Raw genomic sequence first — 19,614 nt, forward strand, 5'->3', positions numbered from 1 at the left:
GTTCTCAGGCTCCCTGTCTCACTACATCTCTTCAACTGTCCCTTCTTCTGGCCTAGCTTACGGCAAGTGTTTGAAAGCAGCCTCAGGTGACCTTGTACACAGTCAGAGCTCCACAGTTATGGGTTCAATATGCCAAGAAATACACCTGTGAATGCTATGGTAACAAGCCGGGGCCCTCACCTGCCACTGCCAATGGATGGAAACGCGATGGATTTCAGCTTCTTATCATCTGCCAGGGCCAAGCAGTTCTTCACTGTCTTTTCCAGAAGTTCCTCACACTTGTCTGCACCCCAGACTGGACTGTTACAGTGGATCACAAACTTGGCGGGCAGGCCATGTCCTGCACTGACAGCAGCTGGAGGGGACGAGACAACAACAGTGAGTTTGTGAGTTTTGTCCCTCTGTAAAGCACACAGCACTAGATGCCAAACACAGACCCACTGTCCAGCTACAGCGCACCTTCCTGGGCCTTCGGTGGCCTGTGCTGCCCACCGAGCCTGGATTCCAATTTAAACTCGGGCTGGAAACTACTCATCAGTTAGTCTTTTCACTCTGGGAGGCCAAGCGAAGCCCCAGCCTTGGAAAGTTGGCATGGCCATGAGGAATTTTAGCCAAGCCACCCTTCCTCTACCCTCCCAGAAAGCACAGCCATAACCATCTAACTTGACTCAATGTGTCAGAATGTTTGCAGCCTCATGTTAATTGCCTTTTGGAGTCTCTGAACTCCTTTCCTCAAGTGCATTCACGCGCATATAATTACAATGTAGCTATAAATCTCCCAGACACAGTTCAAGACAAACTTGTTAGGAAAGCAGCCCAACTAGCATGTCTGCTGCCCCTTCCTTTCTGTTTCTAGGATGGAACTGTTCTCCTCCAAGAAGGGTCTTCCTCCAGCTGCACCTTTCCACAGCGACCCGCTCTCCGCCTCTGGCCCTGGTCAGATCAAAGACCCTGGCCCTGGCTCTGCTACCCATCAGAAATGGAAGCAAGTGTTTCCCAGAGCACATGTCAGGATTCCCATCCCCAAAGATGCGATGCAAACAAGGTGGTTCTCGGGCCAAAGACTTGGTGAGTGCTGCCTGCCAGGCTTCCACACGGGAGCACATGAATGTCCCAACAGCACTGCGACAGAAAGACTTCCAAGCTTTTTGGTTTGAGTGTGTCCTAAACCCATTTTGTGAGGAACGCCAGTCAGCACTGTCCAAGGGGTGTTACGGTTATGTTACCAGTAGCTACTGAAAAATAGTGATTTGTGGTATCTCACAGTGCAGGAGAAACAGCTTTGAACCAAGAGTCACAGGTCTGTGTCTTTAGCGATGCTTACTGACTGGTTCGAGCAGCCTGGGCTGAAGTGTTGGCCCAAAGAAACCTAAGACTAGGTAGGGGTTTAATTCATTGGTCTGTCCATGCATATCACTGCTAAATAAACTATGCATGGAAAAAGACTGTAAAACATGTTAACAGTGATTATCTTCGGGCAGTGGATCAGGGTTATATTTTATAACCTTTATATTTTAAAACCGTTTCTAAAGTAAATCTTATAATCAAGAGCAAAGTGTGTTTTCGCTGTTAAAACAAACCAGTATATCCTTAACCACGCTAAATCTGATGGGTTTGCTGAGTCTGGTGCATGGCAGCACCAGGGCCACCAGCAGGCTCAAACTGGAGTCCCACAGGGAAGGGCCCTGGGCTGGTTCAGGGGAGTGCCGGCAAGGGGCTGAGAAGGACCGGGAGCCCCTGGCCAGGGATGCGGAGTGTGTCCTTTCTTGTTCCAGGTGGAACTGGCTGGAGGAGTTTGAGAATTGTGTCCCCACGCAATGCCATGTCCCTTGTATGCAAAGCAACAGGCAGAGCAGAGAGCATGACATGCTCTTATTCCCACCAGCCCCAGAGCTAGCTCAGGCTGGCAGGTCATGTGTAGTCACTGGGCACAAGGGATTAGTACGGAGGGATCCTCTGAGGAAGGGCTTGTGTGGACATCATATGCTAATTAATCATTCATGCCCATATTTCATTAAGATTCATTTTCAAAACAATGGGCATTGGGGACCGTCTAGTAAGAAGGGAAATGGCAGCCCCAGCATCACACAGCTGTGGGCTGAGCCGGCCTCAGCTACTGTCCGGACTCCTAGGCCCTCAGGAGGCCTCTGCCCTCCCGAAATTCCAAAGCCCAGGCCGGCAGCAGTGCTCTGCCTGTCGTCCCTAGCACTGTCCTCCCGCATCGGAGTCCCCGGCTCAGGAAAGGTGTGATTGGCAAGTGAGAACTGTGTATTTACATTTCCCATTAAAAACACAGATGGCTGAATAAAAAGGATTAATTTGCATCTCTCACCAGCAGTTTTGCAGATGGCTCCATATCACTATCTCTAATTCTCAGATCTTAAATTTGCCAAACTTGGCTTCTATAATTCCTCAAAATTTAAGGTCTAGACATCAAACATTTAGAAGCTATTTTAATAAAGAAAAAAATTGGAAAGGCAATTTTCACAACCCATATAGCTCTCCTGACAATTTGCATGTGACAAAAGTCTAAGCTGTGGTCCTGGCTGGTTAGCTCAGTCAGAGCATCATCCCGAAACATCAAGGTTGAGGGTTTGATCCCTGGTCAGGGCACATACAGGAAGCAACCAATGAATGCACGACTAAATGAAACAACAAATGAATACTTCCCTCTCTCCCCCTCCTCTGTCTACAATAAATCAAAGTCTAAGTTGTAAACCCAACAGGCTTTCCCCTGCCTCCATTCCAAAGATGCATTTGCACTACCACATCTGAATTCCATGTTGTCCCATAAGATGGTTTCCCTAATTCTGTGTGCCACACCCACAGGTGCCCCGTGCCTCCTGACCTTACCTCCAGCTACTTCCAAGGGCCCATTCTTTTTCCGGAGCTCCAGAACAGCTTCCACAAACTCTTTGCCACCTTTCTTCTCCAGCGTGTTTCCTAGGCAAGAACAGGGTGAGGTCAGATTGCCATTCTGGTGTCTCAGGGCACACACAGACACTTAGCATGTCAGGTGATTAAAGACTTTATATGATCTGACCAGCTAAATTTCCTTGTGGCTGCAAAACAGGAGCTAAGCCTCGGCTGAGTCACATGAGTGAGATTTAGAAGGGATTCACCATCGACCAGACCCTCTAGTACTGCAGACCCACGATGAGCCGGAGATGTGAGAGATGGGAGGTAGCTGTTCTTGGGAGCACATGCTATGGGCTTTATACTGGCAGGAGGAACCAGCTGGTGCTGACTTCTAGGCCGATACCTCCCCTGGACTGTCTTCTCTGTCTCTGGGGAGAACCGGCCAATAAGGAGGTTTCAGCAGAAGCATACCGTGCTCCTATCAGGCAGCGCGCTCCCCTCCTGGCAGCGGGCCCAGGAGAAAGCGTTTGGATTTGGCCACCTTTGGACCAGCATTATTACCATGCTCAGTTCCTATTTTGCAGCTTTGACATATGTAAATACAAAAAAAAGAAAGAAAGAAAGAAAGAAAGAAAGAAAGAAAGAAAGAAAGAAAGAAAGAAAGAAAGAAAGAAAGAAATGGCCTCAGACAAAATTCTCTTAATCACACTTAAGATTTAGAATCATTTTAGGTAAAGGAGAACATCAGAAGCAGAGCTTAGAGATGAGTTTGTATTATATCACAGTTTGGAAAGCAGGATGACTTCACTGTTCCAGGTCAGACTTTTTTCTTTTAATCCAATGGAGGGAGGAAGTTCTTTTTCTTGTGCATTACGGTACTTGATAATCAATGTCTGCTATGGAAGCCAAGCTCTCAAACAAGATCCCAACACGGGTAAGGTCTGTGGGTTAAATGTCTTGTAAGGGACAGCAACCAAAATGAGAGACATCAGCCTTTATAGTTTGGCCAGAATGGGGTCTTGGTCTTCCCTAAGCTCTGATTCCTCAGTTTTGCACATTTTAAAGTACTTTTCCTCATGAGAGGACAAAATACTCCCCTTAAGATTCACCATTTGTCTTGGAAAAGTCAAGGTGTACCTGGCAAAATCTGGGACGGGACAGTCAGGGTGCATTGGAATGCACCAGCCATATTTTCTCTAGTCTCCCTGTAACAACTAAGGCTGGTTTTCTTAGAGACCCAGCCTCATCTGCATGCTTGTTCTGGAGGATTAACTGACCCCAGGAAGTTTCTAGAAGGGAAATCAGACAGCCTGGGCACTGTTACTCATAAGACAGTCCCAGGGCCTAGGGCAGGCACTAACCTATAAGGCACCTAACTATAGGAAGTCTGGGGTGCATGAATGAATGTGACCAGTAGGCCATTTGCCCACAGGAGCCCTCAGCTGTCTAGGAGACGGCCTTGGCAATCAGAGAGATTAACTTGGGATGGGTGGCATCCAGCATCCCTCTTCATTAGCCCAGACTGCCCTATGCCTTCCCGTCTTGGAAAGCAGTGAAGTAGGTGTTTAAGTGACAGAGGCAGCAACTGCTGAGTATTTCTGACAAAGTTCAGCATCAGAGACAATGACTGAATGGGTTTGAGGAAGCAGGGTCAGGCCTTGTGGCCAGACCCCGCCCACCAGAAAGTGGAGGCTTTGATGATACAACCCAGGTGAGTGAGGCCTGCCTACAGGTTCGTCTGAAATATCAGTGAAACTGAAAAAATGAATCCACTGGATCCCAAATGCTGCAGCCCAGCGGCACCTGGTTTAGCCTTCCCTCCTCACCCAGACTCCAGCTGAGGACAGGAACAAGCGTGCTCAAGGCAGGACTATTTCAGGGGCTCAGTCTCCATCCTATCTACTCTTTGGGGAGAGCTGGGAAATTTGGTAGGGAAATAAAATCAGTATCATATCACTTAGTACCACCAACTCCTCTCTAAACTACAAAATATTTCAGAAAATGGGCTGATTTACACTTAAAGGTGCTTTATCTTAGGAAGAGTGATTACTTTAAAATTTTTACTTATAATTAAATCTTGCTTTAATTAGAAGTGAAATTTACAAGTTAAAATACACATAGCATTTCCCAAGTTTAAAACTAAACCCTAGATTGCAGGCAGTCCACCCAGTCCAGACTTGACTCCTACACACACATATGTATGCACATGTTCATGTAGACACACGTGTACTTTTTAACAAGAAACAGGCCCATTTCGACTGGATTGTCAACACTCTTAGTGTGAGACTCTTGCTTTTTAGGCTTAACTTCAGGGTTAATCATAAAGCAATTGGCTTATTTGCCCCCAAGCATAAACATGTGTTACTCCCATGAGAACATTATTTCATGCTTAGAAAGCAGGCATAAGTATCAGTGTTCAAAACAGCCTAAGCGAAAATTTAGGCTTGGACAAATGTCAGGCTAAGCCTGTGGTCTATTTCACTGTTAGAAAGAACTTTGATGGGTAAGTTAATCACTGGGGCTAAGCATTCCTGCACTCGCATTCCTTCTTCCAGCAGTCTTGGGACTCAGGAATTCATGCCAAATATGAGAAATGGAGCGATTAGGTCCTAGTTCCCTCATTCCCCCTCTCACACCACAGCGGGAGCTGGAACCAATTGAGAACATGGGTGAATCTGGTTGATCATTGCTCTGGCATTATAAAGGAACTCGGGCTCAGTCCTAGTTTGGACAGGTTCACTGAGTAAAGCACTGAGGCAGGCTTAGGAGACCTGGGTTCTGGTCATGGCACAGTCTTTCCTCCTCAGCCAGTCAGGCTGCTGGCCCTGCTGAGTTTTTGTCCAGCTGTGACAGTGGCAGTAAGTGATGTGACCTTGGGCCAGTTCTTGGACCCAAATTACTTACGTGTCAATGAGGCTGTCATATGTTTACCCTGTGCATATTAGTGGGTTGAGGACAAGCAGACCAGAGGGAAAAGCATTAGCTTTGTCATTATTCAGGAAGGGCTGGGTTCCTGGGGGGGGGGGGGGGATGGGACACAGCTGACTGCCTGTGACACTCTGAAAGCCTCTAGCTCTACCCCCTAGTATGGCTAATCCTGTTGAACACAGGCCTCCCAGGGCCCAGCAGGTCAGTCAGCTCTCCTCTCCCTGGGCCCAGGTGAGATATTTTTTACTCAGAAAGTGTCACAATTTCCATTTCACCATAAGTCCTGGATGGCAGGATGAACCCAGGCCTTGGTCACTCCTGGCTGAAAGATAAGTCCTTAGCTGTTCATTTTCCTCCAAATAAGTTATTTCCCTCTCACCAAGTTTTCCTTTGGTTAAGAAAGGAACTCTCTCTCTCTCTTAAGCTGCCTGACCAAGCGCTCTTAAATTCCTCCAAAACCCTGTCAAAGGGGAGTTTACCTACAGCCTGATTTCATTCTGGCCTGGCAGACTTGTGAATCGTCACTTTCCACCCAGTTTGTCTCTCCATCCATGTCCGCGATTCACAATGCGCAGGAGAGCCAGGAGCACACTGCACAGTGGCTGGGCAGCCTGTGAACAGCAGGCCTGCCAGGGACACGGAGCGCAGCTGGACAGCCAGGCTGCTACACTGCTGCACCCCCAGTGTCCAGTCCGCCTGTGAAGACCCTGAGAGCCTCATTCTTCAAGATGACCTCCCCTGGCATTATTAGGAATGTCTGCATTCTCTCTGGAAGCTGGTGTTGTAATCTACACTCAGAATGCTCCTCTCGTGACCAACACATCTACTTTAAAAATCACACATGAGAGCAAGACCATCGGTCAGCACCAATCACAAGCCCAGTACAAACCAAGATGCTTTGCTTATTACGTTATTTAACATAATTCTCATTATTACCACTGTTTTTAAGATAGGGACACCAAGGCATCAGGGAGGTAAGGACTTGCCCAGGTCTCATAAGCAGTAAATGGCGCCGTCAGGATTCAAGCCCGTTATGCCTAGCTCCAACACTGTGCTCCTCTTGCCATCGCACGGCTGCCTCATTGCATAAGCGCCTCGGCACATTTTTAAAGCAGGGCACCCTCCAGACTACTGCGGCAGCACCGAGCGCTCTCTGGCCCACCCGCCCTCAGCTACTTAGCTCCAGGAGCCAACTGATGAGGCGTGTCAGCTGCTGGGGGAGGAAGGGGCTTTCTGGGTCCAGGAGAGTGTTTCTCAAGAGTGGTCTACAGACACCACATCAAAATGAGGTAATTTTTGTTCCTGGAAGATCTTAGGAGCCCTGAGTGTGGGAGACTGTTCTAAACGTGCCCCAGTGGGCACCTGAGCCACTAAGGCTATTATCAGGAATGAGTGTGCTTCTGCCACAGCGAGAGATGTGGGGGCGGGGGCACAGAGGCCTGTGCACAGCCATCCCTGTGTGTCTGGTCCACAGAGGGCACAGAAGTGGTCTTGGATGCCACTGGGCCAATCTGGTTGTGTTGCCCTTGCAGCTGAAGTTATGTATGAACCCAGTCTCCATCAAAGTTGTGCCTCGTGATGCAAATGAGGAAATGAGGCTGCTGAACCAGTTTCCAAACCAGCAGAGTGCCCGGTTGTGAGCTGCACAATGCACCTTGCCGACAGCTAGCCGTATTTCTCATGTTCATGACCCGGGGATGGGAGACCTTGGGAAGGTCAGGACAGCTGGAAGTGTGAAATGAATGCAGCCTGCATAGCTGTCAAAGGATCAAGCTGTCTGCGGCGGCCAACCGACCATGCACACACACACTCGGCAGCACCCAGCTAGGCATTACCTACTTCACCACCGGTGTAGAAGTCAGTGTTTGTCGGGTGAACGACAGCATCACTGTCGATCGAGGCAATGTCAGCCTGTACAACTTGCAACTATAACAGGTAAACAAATGTATATCAACTGTGTTGGACCGAGACCCACGCACAGGCACATTCACTAACGCCCCATGGCAGGGCTGGCCTACCTGGTCGATTCCAACATAGAAGCCCAAGGGGCCCAGTCCACGAGGTGTGCGCACATGTGGATGGGGGTGAGGAGGAGGAATATCAAATGTGACATGTTGAAATTAACATTTGAATGACATGTACCAAAAAAAGAGAAACAAACACATGAGATCATTTCAAAGGCTAAAAGAAATAACAAAACAATGAATGTCCCATTTCACTTCTCAAAAACCTGTAAAACTGGCACCCCACTGAAAAGACTACTAAACATGGTGTCTGTTTAAAAAAAAAGTGGATTATCAGGCCAACCAAAACAATAAGTTTCTCCATTTTTTCAGCAGCAGTCAACTTCCCAGGTATAATATTCTGGTAACATTCATCAGTCCGTCTACCTTTAAGACACTGCTTTGAAAACCGAGAAAATAGTAGAGGTATGCACAGAGGATTGCCTTTGATTTTCCCCTTCAAGGAGTAAAAATATTTTTCTAAGCCTACCTCTTATTCTAGGTCATCTTATTTTTATGTACTGTACTTTACATATAATAGGATAGAATCCCTGCTTTTTCTAGCTTGTGGCATCTGATGAAGGCGGTTAGAAAACAAGTTCGAGCAGGGTGTTCATGAGCCTTGGTTCTTGTGGCGCAGCTGCCATGTGCCCAGATATGTGTGGGCGGCCGGGCTCCCGCACAGCCCCTCTCCCAGGCAGGGAAGCTGCTGCCTTACAAAGGCAATGATGGTGGGAGCCATGGGCACACAGAATGCGCGGAACTCAGCATCAGGGATCAGGCCACCTTGGCGTAGACATGTGCCAGCCTGCTGCCCTGGCGAGGCTCACAGCTAAGACAACAGGGGACCGCTCCTCTGTGCAAAGATGAAGCACAGGGGGGGACACCTGAGGGGCCACTATCGCTGGCTCAGAAGCCTCACTCTGCTGAGAGGGAGACCCCGTGGCGCGGGGGCAGGGCTGTCTTCTGTAGGAACTCCCTGGGAAAGGAATACTGCCCTTCTGTTTACTAGCATCCTCTAGCCAAATAATTCTTCATGACAGCACTCGGTCATATACTGTTTTCAGCTGTAAAACAATGTTGAAGAAGTGACAATAGCTGGTAAATTTTGGGGAAACCAATTTGCTGGTAGATTAGACAGCCTGAGTGTGCACTGCGGCTGCCTCCCTGCCCCGGTGCTCTCTGACTTCGAGTGTCACTTCTAATTAAGGCTTAAATGGAGAAACTATCATTTTGTAGTTACCTGAGATTTTTCCAATCTGAAAAAAAGAAAAAGAAAAAAACAAAACAAAACACATTTTTAAAAAATCCCCCCCAAGTAACCAGCAGTCAGTGTGATCATTATGGAAGAGAATTTAGATGGCAACACATTTACAATCAAGGGGAAGAAGGCAGCCAATTGCACTTAATGAATCACCGTCAGGTCATTTCCATTTGGAATGGCTCTGAGTAAGTGGACATTCAATGTCTACACCCAGACATTCATCTTGGATCTGGGAATTTGGCTTGACCATCTGAAGTTTGAGAAGATGAAGAGCCTAAATTCTGGGTTCCATAACTTTTCATCTGACAGCTGGTGACACCAAACCCCATCCCCAATTACCTAGGTCATCTTTAAGGTCAATGTCAGCATTGGTAGGATTGATTATGGCCTCCACCTCAAAGCCGGCTAAATTACTGATCTCACTGTGAATAAGGTTCAGCTGAAAAGAAAAGCACGAGGTGGGAAATAACAGGACAGCCAGGAATTCAAGAGAAGTGAACCCTGGGACACAGATGAAGGGCAGTGAACACTTCAAGTGCACTGGGCACAAAGGGAATCAGGAGTCACTGGCTAAAATGAATCCATTTCTAACAAAAGACGCAAATGTCACTCAGGATGCTGAAAGGAAGCAAGCTAGCCTGAGGGTCCAGAACCTGTTGGGTGATACTCAGGGCAAAAGAGAGACATGAACCATATTGGCCTGGTGGATCCACCACCCTTTTAAAAGAACCTGTGATCTGGGACCCAAAGAAAAGCAGCTGTCAGGAGCCCGAATCAGAGTGCTCACTGCTGGGTGGGGTGCTGCATGACTGCCCTCTTTGCACGCTGGGATGGTGCAGAAGTCCCAGCTAGTTTGGTGAACCCCTAGTAACTCTGCCATTCTCCTTCATGTGGCCATGGGTCTTTAAGGCTGTCCCATTACTGTGACTACTGGTTGGCTCCCCTGCCCTGCTCAGGGGCGGCAAGGAGGAGAATGGTCTGTTGCTCAGTAACATCTAATCTGACATGTACACTAGTCATGCAATGCTGAAGGTCTGGAGGAACCCAGGAAGAAAACATCACTTTCCAGGGAGACAATGTGTCTTTTAAATGCTTTTCACCTTGTTGGTGAGGTTACTCTGAGGCTCAATGGGTTGAGCATTTTTCTTGAGTGAGTTTTATGAGTACCCAACCAACTGGCTTTTTCTAAAGAGTTCCAGAATGTCCCTCTCCCCATTGTTATGTTGCCATAGCAACCCTCAGTATGTGAGCAATCCCAAGTTCTAGACTCAACTGTGAGAGGGGCAAAGGAAATGAAATTAGCTGGCTCAGGACTGGTATCCTATATATACCCTTCCCTTCCTGTTCTTAGGTTTGAGTGCCTGCCTCAAAGCTAGACTGGCTTGCTCTGTCTCTCTCAAGATGCTTCTTCTTCAGTGACAGTTCCTAACAGAGCAGCTGGTGCCCCTTACCACCTGAGATCCAGGCTGCGGAGCTGACAGTAGCTCACAGGGTGAGTGGGGCAGGAGCCCTTTGTCCAGGCTCTCACTCCAAGGATACCTGGCAGGGAGGCTCTTGGCAACTGAGCTTCAAGTTACTGAATTTCTGGGGCTCTTTTGCTGAAAACAAAACTTGACATTCTAGAAGTATTAGAAATAGAAATCCACATTTCTGATTCCCAGATGCAGTCAGTATATTCTCAAAAAAGGGACCAGCTTAGACTGAAAGTCATGATCTTTTATGAGAAAGCTGTTGTGGAAGTAAATTTGGTCACATGGCCAGTAAGGGTTCTGGCTACTCCCTGACACAAGGCAGTGGTCAAAGTTTTAGTTTAGACTCAAAAGATTAGAAAGAAACAAGTTTTCTCCACTTGGACCTTCCGTGGTGTGGTGCCCAGCACTGCAGGGTGATTGAGGGGCCACCCCAATCTGTGGGGCCCAAGGAAGCCCACTAATGGTAATCTCATACAGCTAAGCTCTTGGGAGCACAAGGCCCTAGCGCCTGTGCAGAGGCACAGGACACAGACAAGCATCAGGGTCAGAGTGCTAACTGCTGTGATCAGGGAGAAGGTATAAGTGGGCACAGATGGAGTCTCGGGGTAAGGCAGTGAACATTCAGGACTCAGGACAAGGAAAGAGGTTTGATTCCTATATCATGTCAGTATTGCATTTGACTTCAAACAAATTCTGTCTAGAAACTCAAACCAACGTGCAGTCTCCTCATTAGAAAAGAAAAAACAAGCCCCACTGTGAAAGTGGCAGGAGGCTGCAGGGGGAGGAGAAACAACAAACGCTGCACTTGCAGCGGTGTGCCTGAGCAACAGCTAGGAGATTCCTTTGTTTAAAGACTGTGTTCAAATCCTTAAAATACACATTTTTTTCCTAAGTGTATAGATGCTTCTGGATTTGTATCCACCTGCCTCACTGGAAAACCAGCGATTTCCCTAGGCTCTGGCTCAACTTGCCGGGAGGACCCCAGCAGCCTCTGAGACAACCTGAGGAGAAGCACCCTTTGTTGGGGGAACAGGCTCCCTGGGGAAACTAGAGGCTCATGGCTTTGCTGAAGTGAGGGAGTGGATGCCAACAGAACTCCAGTTTCTCGGAGAATCTCCAGTGCACCCTGACGGGCCTTCCCTCCTGCCCGGAAGCAGCCTGGCTCTTGGAAGCACAGGGTGCTGCATCTCATGGAGCCTGCCCCAGCATGGGGATTCCCAGCTAACCAGGTGCTGGTTCATTCACCCATGCCTGATTTTCCCACTATGCTCTGCTATGCACTAGGCCAGGGGTCCCCAAACTTTTTACACAGGGGGCCAGTTCACTGTCCTTCAGACCGTTGGAGGGCCGGACTATAAAAAAAAAACTATGAACAAATCCCTATGCACACTGCACATATCTTATTTTAAAGTAAAAAACAAAAACAAAATGGGAACAAATACAATATTTAAAATAAAGAATAAGTAAATTTAAATCAACAAACTGACCAGTATTTCAATGGGAACTATGCTCCTCTCACTGACTGACCACCAATGAAAGAAGTGCCCCTTCCGGAAGTGCGGCGAGGGCCGGATAAATGGCCTCAGGGGGCCGCATGCGGCCCATGGGCCGTAGTTTGGGGACCCCTGCACTAGGCTCAGCAGAGTCCTCAGGGTCAGGCTAAGCCACAACACAGCTTTGCTGCTATTAAATATATACAAATATATATATTTAAAAAATCCTCTTAACTATAAAGTGTGTGCTTGAGGGTGAGGGAGGGTCTGTGTGTGGATGTTTGCTTGGGAGAGGAATAGGGAGGGAAGGAAACAAATTGCATCAGACATTCTGGAAAGACTAAGGAGTAATCAGCTTGGGTTGGGCGGGCTGGATCAGTGGGCAGAAGCCAATCATGAAGTGATCATGAACAAATATGGTAGCTCCCCTGGACAGGAGAAGAAAACCCATGAGCATGGAGTATGAATGGGGCATGTGTGCATGTCTGCAAAGTATGTGATGTCCAATGGACACACATGAATAGGTCTGGGAGGGACTGGAGAGCTATCTAGTCCTAGGAGGTCCCAGGGCCCCCCTACCACACCCAGGGTCAAATCCAACTAGACCTCTCAGCCAAGAGGCAGGTGGCTGTCAGTAGCACAGGACCACAGGGGTACTTGTAGGCTGGGAAACCAGATTTCTGCTAAGCTGTGAGAACTGTCAAATTCAATCTGATTTTCTGGGAGGGAAGAGGGTTATTAATGATTTTAGAATTTGAATAAAGAGACTACTTCTTTGTCTCAGCATTGTGAAAGATAGAAAATTGTTTTAAACCATAGCATAGAGAATGTATATCTGTGAAAACTGGTGGCCACTGGAAGGAGTGACCAAAGGGTACTGCCAGTTACAGAGCAGAAGAGGGTCCCACTTGGCTTAGCCAAGTGTCCTTCAAGACCCCTTCCACCATGAGACCCAATTTCTGCTGGCTCTGCTGTAGCCACTTCTGATGTTCACAGCATCCAAGTCTTACCTCTAAGTCATTACATCCACATTAATACCCATTCTCTACTCATGATGTAAACTTGTTAAGAGTATCAGCCCCCTGAAGGCAGTGTGGGGTTGCCTCCTGCCTGAGGGCCACACAATGCCTAAGACAGTGCTCAGGTTTCTGTAGGCACACAGAGTTGTAACTGAACACCCAACATCATGGCATAACTCTGACATGAAATGAACATCCCTCCCTTCCCTGAAAGCAGGACTAATGGAAATGCCAGCTCAGGAACCAGGCCTGTCTTAGACCTGAGGCAGCCAGAGCCATACTGGCCATCCTGGAAGGGAGGTTGGCACCCACTACTTAGGGACATCAGGAGATGGCCTGCCTTTGAAGGGAAGGAGCTGGTGGCTTGGAGCTACTAGATCAGGGGTCAGGAATATATGGCTCGTGAGCCAAATGTGGCTCTTTTGATGGCTGCATCTGGCTCACAGACAAATCTTTAATAAAAAAAATAATGTTAAAAATATAAAACATTCTCATGTATTACACAATCCATTCATTTCCTACCACTCGTGTTCATAGTTGCTGGTGGCTGAAGCCAATCACAGCTGTCCTCTGGGACAACACCAAATTTTTATTGGATAATGCGTAATGTACATGGGTCGTTGTATGGCTCTCACGGAATTACATTTTAAAATATGTGGCGTTTATAGCTCTCTCAGCCAAAAAGGTTCCCGACCCCTGTACTAGATGGACATTCAGAAAGAATGCTTTGACATGACCTACTTGTCTATAGGAAATGGTACAATCCTATTTTTTTTTTTACATAATATGGTCAGAAATTCAATTTTAAGAAATTAAAGTGTTAATGATTATATGAGTGGTGTGGTTAGTCAAGTCTGTAATTGTCAATTGTTGGTGTCTTTCATTCCCTTACATGGACAAGGAAGGTAAGGACTGACCGGTCTTATTTCCCTGTGCTAGTCACCTAAAATACAACCTTTTCCTGTCCCAAATTTACCTAAACTAAGGAGGTTGGAAAGGGTAATGTCTTCCATAGAACTGATTCTAAATTCCTCCTGAAGAACCATGTTTTCTCTGTGGCCCACCTAGACCCCACCCTCCTGTCCTTGCCCCTGGGATAAAAGGGCTCCTTCATCTGTACTATGCTGTCTACCTTGCACAGATCCCTGGCCTGAATTTCTCAGAAGCCTTAGATCTAGTGGTGGCATCTGGTATGTTTCCAGCTAGAATATGTCTAAAAAGATAAGGATACATGTAGGCACTGCTGGAGGCCCAGGAACTGAGTCACCACTGTTAGTGGCTTTGTCAGTTTCCTAAACTGGCTCAGAACTCAATTGTCAGTCCCAGGGTGGAAAGGGCTAACAGCCCTTTCCTCCTCATTGCTGCTTTAAGAGCTGCTTCTCTCCTTACAGTTTCCCGGCCTCAGGAGGAGGTGTCTGACCTGAGGGAGAAAACCCATGGAACGCCACCACTGCCTTCAGTGGCCTACAGTGGTGAGGCCGCCATCTGACAATTAGGGAGGCATAAGGACTCACACCTTCTTCCACTCCCTTCCCAGCTGCTTCAAATAATACTGACCCCACCAGGAAGCCTATATCATTTACTACCACTGACACACAGATTTATAGAAATACACTCTGGAAGTCTTTTTTTGGAAAATAAAATAATCAGGCTTATATCTCTCTTAAAATAGGCTATAAATCTCCATTGAACTGCTAAAGAAATTCTTTTAGCTGATTCAGGTTCACAGCACTGTTTAGTTTTTGAGAACAGTTCAATGATGTGTGTGAACACTGGGTAAAATCAGAGAGTAATAAGGTAATGTCTCCTGAGACTTTAGTATGTGAAATTCCTCATCAACAATTACATCCCAGCCTCCTACGCCCGGCCGGCTTCGCCTTTGAGTAGCTTAGCAACCATGCCTTACACAGCTGTGGGGAGCACAGTATCACCTTTCTCCACCCCAGCTGCTTGCAATATTCAAGCCTTGGTTTCACTGTCACAGGTGGAAAAATAAGACTTGTAGGACACGGGATACCATACAGTCATTCTCAAGTGCCCTTTTTGAAACATTCCCTAAAATCCAAGTCAAAATTAATGTCTGTAAATAATGTTTTAAAATGCTATTGTGCAAAATGCTATTGTGCTTTGTATAAAAATTCATGTCAGTTTTGTGACTCTTGCCCCTTTTGTGCTATATGACATGACTTTCACCTGACAGTAATAGTCAATAAAGTGCCAAAATTACTGCTTCAAAAGCTCCAAACTATAAACACTCCATCTCCTGCTGTGCGGAGGGACACAGTTCCAGGAAGGGCTGCTAGCGCACTGGTTTCTAACATGGGTGCCCAGGCTGACTTGAAGTGCTGCTTTATTTTGTGATGCTGCAGAATAAGGGGGGGGGGGGCTTTTACTAAAGGTCATCTGCAGCGCTGGAGTTGGGGTCCCTCATCCAGAATGTGGGAGTCTTGGTCATTGAGCACATTTAACCAAAGGACAGTCTTGTGGCAGCTGGGTGTTTTGCTCTCAGCACTAACACTTCACTACATGCTCTGAGAAAGAAGGCAGGTGGCCGTCTGGTTCTGCATGCAGCCCCTTCTTACAGTTGATCATTCTACACTGGATTCTAGCTCAACCAATCTTTTAGAGTCTCCCTCATTTATCAAACCGGCTTCTTCCATTTTCCTCTATGCTCTATGTCTTAAATAACATTAGATGACATGTCTGTAAATGATTAAAGTATCGAATACTTCTCTATAGTTTTTGGACTCTCCCGTCCCCAACCCTGAGTGGGTCACAGTCAGTATTAGCTGGATTTGTACTTTCTGATACTTTCGTGCCTGTGGCTCCTGGTCCTGAGACCAGGTATGCCCTGATGGAGAAGAAGCACTGCGTGGTTGCAGAGGAACTAGCAAGGTACCTATGGCCTTTGCTCCCTTGCTTCCAGGGCTCACGTACAGCAGAGCCCCAAGCCAAGATCAAGGGGGAAATTTCCATTTGTAGGGCTGAGTACTACAATTTTGGAACTATCTGAGTTTATCCAGTGAAGGGTGTGAGGAGTTCTGATTTGAAGTTGGCTTTGGAGTAGCAAAAGGAGGTAGCAAGAACACTGGAAAGTGAGAGACCAGGGTCAGAGCACCCAAGGGTGAGGCAGGGGAAAGAGTGAGGGCAAGAGTGGTTCCAGGGGCTGCACTGGCCTACCTGCTGAACAGGCCCCCAAGTCCTGGCTGATGGGCTGCAGTAGGGATCTGAAGCACAGAGCTACTCCTAACCACAGGGGTTTCACACTTTCATTCACACTAAAGCAATCTGGATGACAGGTCACATTAACTTTCAATATATTTATTACCCAAAGGACATGTTAAAGGATGTGCAAGGAGACCCAAGTGGTTGCCTGCACTGCTGAGTTGAAAATTTTTAAATATATAAATTTTTTTTTTTAATATTTCAAAGCCCTAAATCTTAAGATTATTTTTTCCTTTGACAAATGCATACAAAATACAGATAATGGTTATAAAGTATAAACTGTAATGGTTATTTGCCGGAGCAGAGTCCACAGGAACTGCATCACGAGAGCCTGAGTGTGATTAGTGACAGGAAGGGGTGAGGGAGGAGGAGCACCGCAATGAATGACGTGAGCAGGAGGACTGTGTCACTGAGATGAAAAAGAAAGTTGACAGTGAGGTTTTAAAAATGATGCAGCTTCAGAACCAAGTTGTTAAACACATTCAACCCAGACACAATTTACCAGGGAGGCCAAATCCATGCCTTTAAATTAAGAAAAGTTTAATTCCCTCGTTCTCCATCCCCCCTTTTTAGTGTTAATAGAAAAAAATTAACTCTCATTCTCAGGTCTTAACAAGCCTATGCATCATTTTTATTTTCAACAAAAATGAATCATCTTTTACAAAACCATGGTGTCCTGGCAAAGTTGCATCACTGGGCCAGCTGAAAATACATTGCCCATGGTTAACAAAACCCAACAATTGGCTGGAAGAGTCATCAGGTAGCTCAGGGCACGCTTCTACACCTCTAGAAACAATCCCGCCCCCTAGATCAGGGGCTCAGCCTTTAGCCCCCCCCCCCCCAACGACTGGGCTCATCGTCCTTCTGGCCAGAGCCTTATGACCAGGTTATCCCACATAAGCAGCTCCTTCCAGAGACTAACCTGGGGTCCTGACCTCCACAGAAGCCCTGCCCTCTTCTCCACCACCAACTCCTCCTCCCGCCTGCCAGTCTTCTCCCAGGGTTTGTGCCACGGCCCTCTCAGGGCCCCTCCAAAATACCCTCCCATTCTCTCCACCCTCATCCACGAGACCGAGAGTGACCTCTGGGAATCCCCAGGCTCCCTGCTGGTAGAGGTGGCCTGTACCGCTCTTTCCCAGGCCCTGAGAGCAGACCATGGCTGCACATCTGCCTACCTTCTGGCCGAGGAAGAGGCTCTTGGTGGAGAGAACGGTGAAGCCGTCCGCGGGCGTGCCCTCGGTTGTGCTGTCAGCACTGGCCGCTTTGCTGACTTCTCCCTGCTTCTTCTTGTACAAACAGAAGAGTCAGTATGGGCCCGCGCAGGCAGAGACCACACAAATGGGGGCTTTTCAAACAAGTTAGCAGCTCATAGGCCTTGCCTACAATACTCAAGAGAAAACGGAACGAAACCACCAGCACTTGTCAGTTTTCTCAAAGTGGGGCTGCAGGCTTATTTTGAAGTCCAAGAATTCTATGAAAAATGTTAAATTTTATTTTCAGCACTTCATCATCTAAACAAATTAGCTATTCAGGGGCAAAACTTTACTGTGATAATTTAGTACAGAACCATTTTCATAGCTTAGACCAAGTTAGTGTCTCTTAATTAAAGTCTTTCTTTCTAGATATCTGTACACTATTCAAGTTTGAGGGGGGAAACAAATTGCTCTAGCAGTGGTCAGCAAACTCATTAGTCAGCAGAGCCAAATATCAACAGTACAATGATTGAAATTTCTTTTGAGAACCAAATGGTTGTTTTTTTTGTTTTTTTTATTTTTTTTTATTTTTCTGAAGCTGGAAACAGGGAGGCAGTCAGACAGACTCCCGCATGTGCCCGACCGGGATCCACCCGGCACACCCACTAGGGGGTGATGTTCTGCTCATTTGGGGCGTTGCTCTGTTGCGACCAGAGCCAGTCTAGCGCCTGAGGCAGAGGCCACAGAGCCATCCCCAGCCCCGGGCCATCCTTGCTCCAATGGAGCCGCGGCTGCGGGAGGGGAAGAGAGAGACAGAGAGGAAGGAGAGGGGGAGGGGTGGAGAAGCAGATGGGCACTTCTCCTGTGTGCTCCGGCTGGGAATTGAACCCGGGACTTCCGCACGCCAGGCCGACGCTCTACCACTGAGCCAACCGGCCCGGGCCGAGAACCAAATGTTTTAAACTTAAACTATATAGGTAGGTACATTCCTTATTGAAGTAGCGCCTGCACGTGGTATTTTGTGGAAGAGCCACACTCAAGGGGCCAAAGAGTTGCATGTGGCTCGTGAGTCGCAGTTTGCTGACCAGGGGGCTAGGGCATTAAATTTTCAGAGCTAAAAAGCAGCCCAAGAACCATAATCTTCCAACCCTCCCTGGTGCAGGAGGTAAGACTCTCCCACTCTCCTTCATTAAAACCAGCCTGGCCTGACCAGGCAGTGGCACAGTGGAGAGCATCGGACCAGGACGCAGAGGACCCCGGTTTGAAACCCGAAGGTCACTGGCTTAAGCGTGGGCTCACCAGCTTGAGTGCGGGGTCATTGGCTTGAAGCCCAACATTGCTGGCTTTAGCCCAGTGTCTCTGGCTTGAGCAAGGGGTCACTTGCTCTGCTGTAGCCCCACCCCCAACCCCCGTCAAGAAGCTGCAACAAAAATTGATACTTCTCATCTCTCTCCCTCTCTGTCCCTATCTGTCCATCTCTGTCACAAAATAAATTAATTAATTAAAAACAAACAAAAACTGCCTTGAAGAAGGATTGCTACAGTGGCTATTGGTGAGCCCATTGGTCTACCTGGAGATGCGCCAGCCCCATTGTGGGCATGGATCTTGGCATGTGATCATCATTCAGTCTGAAGTATGTGTACCCTGGGCTTCCCAAGAGCCTTTCAAGGGGTATGATGCATGGAGAGGTTTAATCAGTTTCCAGATTCTCAACTTTCTAATGCACTTTTCCTAAAATTGATCTGCCCCAAGAGTGATCTATGTCTATGGTCAAAGTTTCATGCTAGGTCTCCTTGAACAGCCACTCTTCTCTGAGGAATGCATCTTTCCCAGCCTTTTATATATTTTGATTAAAGATGGGGTTTGTATTAAAAATGGCTATTTTGAGTCATTTTGGGATTTTCTGCATTCAGATACATTGTAGAGTAAAGACAGTGGGAACAATGGCAATTTTTATTTAGACACTGAACATTTTCCCTTTCCTCAATTGTTATCAAAAAGTTCGTGACTCCTGAGTGAGGACTCAGCAAAAGCAAATCAAGAAAGTAGAACTTTTCTACTGTTGTCACGTCCAGTCCTCACAGCCTGTCAGCCTGTGGGCCAGTCCCACCCACTATGCCCACAGCAATCAAGGCTCTACAACTGGAGGACACACACA

General features: G+C 47.3%; 1 protein-coding gene and 1 long non-coding RNA gene across 14 annotated transcripts in view; one reads left to right on the forward strand and one right to left on the reverse strand.

Annotated features, from left to right (window-relative positions):
* The window catches only part of MACROH2A1 (macroH2A.1 histone), a 90,684-nt gene that overhangs the window by 8,136 nt on the left and 62,934 nt on the right, over window positions 1–19,614 (reverse strand). For 3 of the 12 annotated variants that reach the window (XM_066343926.1, XM_066343927.1, XM_066343928.1), the window contains 4 exons: window positions 17,439–17,549; window positions 9,394–9,493; window positions 2,854–2,943; window positions 181–355 (listed from right to left, as the gene is read on the reverse strand). In XM_066343926.1, the coding sequence (XP_066200023.1) occupies window positions 181–355; window positions 2,854–2,943; window positions 9,394–9,493; window positions 17,439–17,549 (476 nt within the window). Of the gene's footprint in view, window positions 1–180; window positions 356–2,853; window positions 2,944–7,622; window positions 7,714–9,393; window positions 9,494–16,472; window positions 16,673–17,438; window positions 17,550–19,614 lie in introns of those variants that run through there. The other 9 variants (XM_066343933.1, XM_066343931.1, XM_066343932.1 and 6 more) reach the window with 7 other exon arrangements.
* Window positions 315–15,192, forward strand: LOC136377318 (uncharacterized). 2 transcript variants are annotated; one of them, XR_010746278.1, is made up of 3 exons: window positions 315–378; window positions 857–1,068; window positions 14,430–15,192. It is a non-coding gene; the product is annotated as an uncharacterized lncRNA (long non-coding RNA). The 2 variants fall into 2 exon arrangements; XR_010746279.1 differs by lacking the exon at window positions 14,430–15,192 and adding an exon at window positions 7,320–7,615.

The sequence above is a fragment of the Saccopteryx leptura genome, chromosome 6, assembly GCF_036850995.1.
Source record: "Saccopteryx leptura isolate mSacLep1 chromosome 6, mSacLep1_pri_phased_curated, whole genome shotgun sequence".
In the NCBI taxonomy this organism is placed as follows: domain Eukaryota; kingdom Metazoa; phylum Chordata; class Mammalia; order Chiroptera; family Emballonuridae; genus Saccopteryx; species Saccopteryx leptura.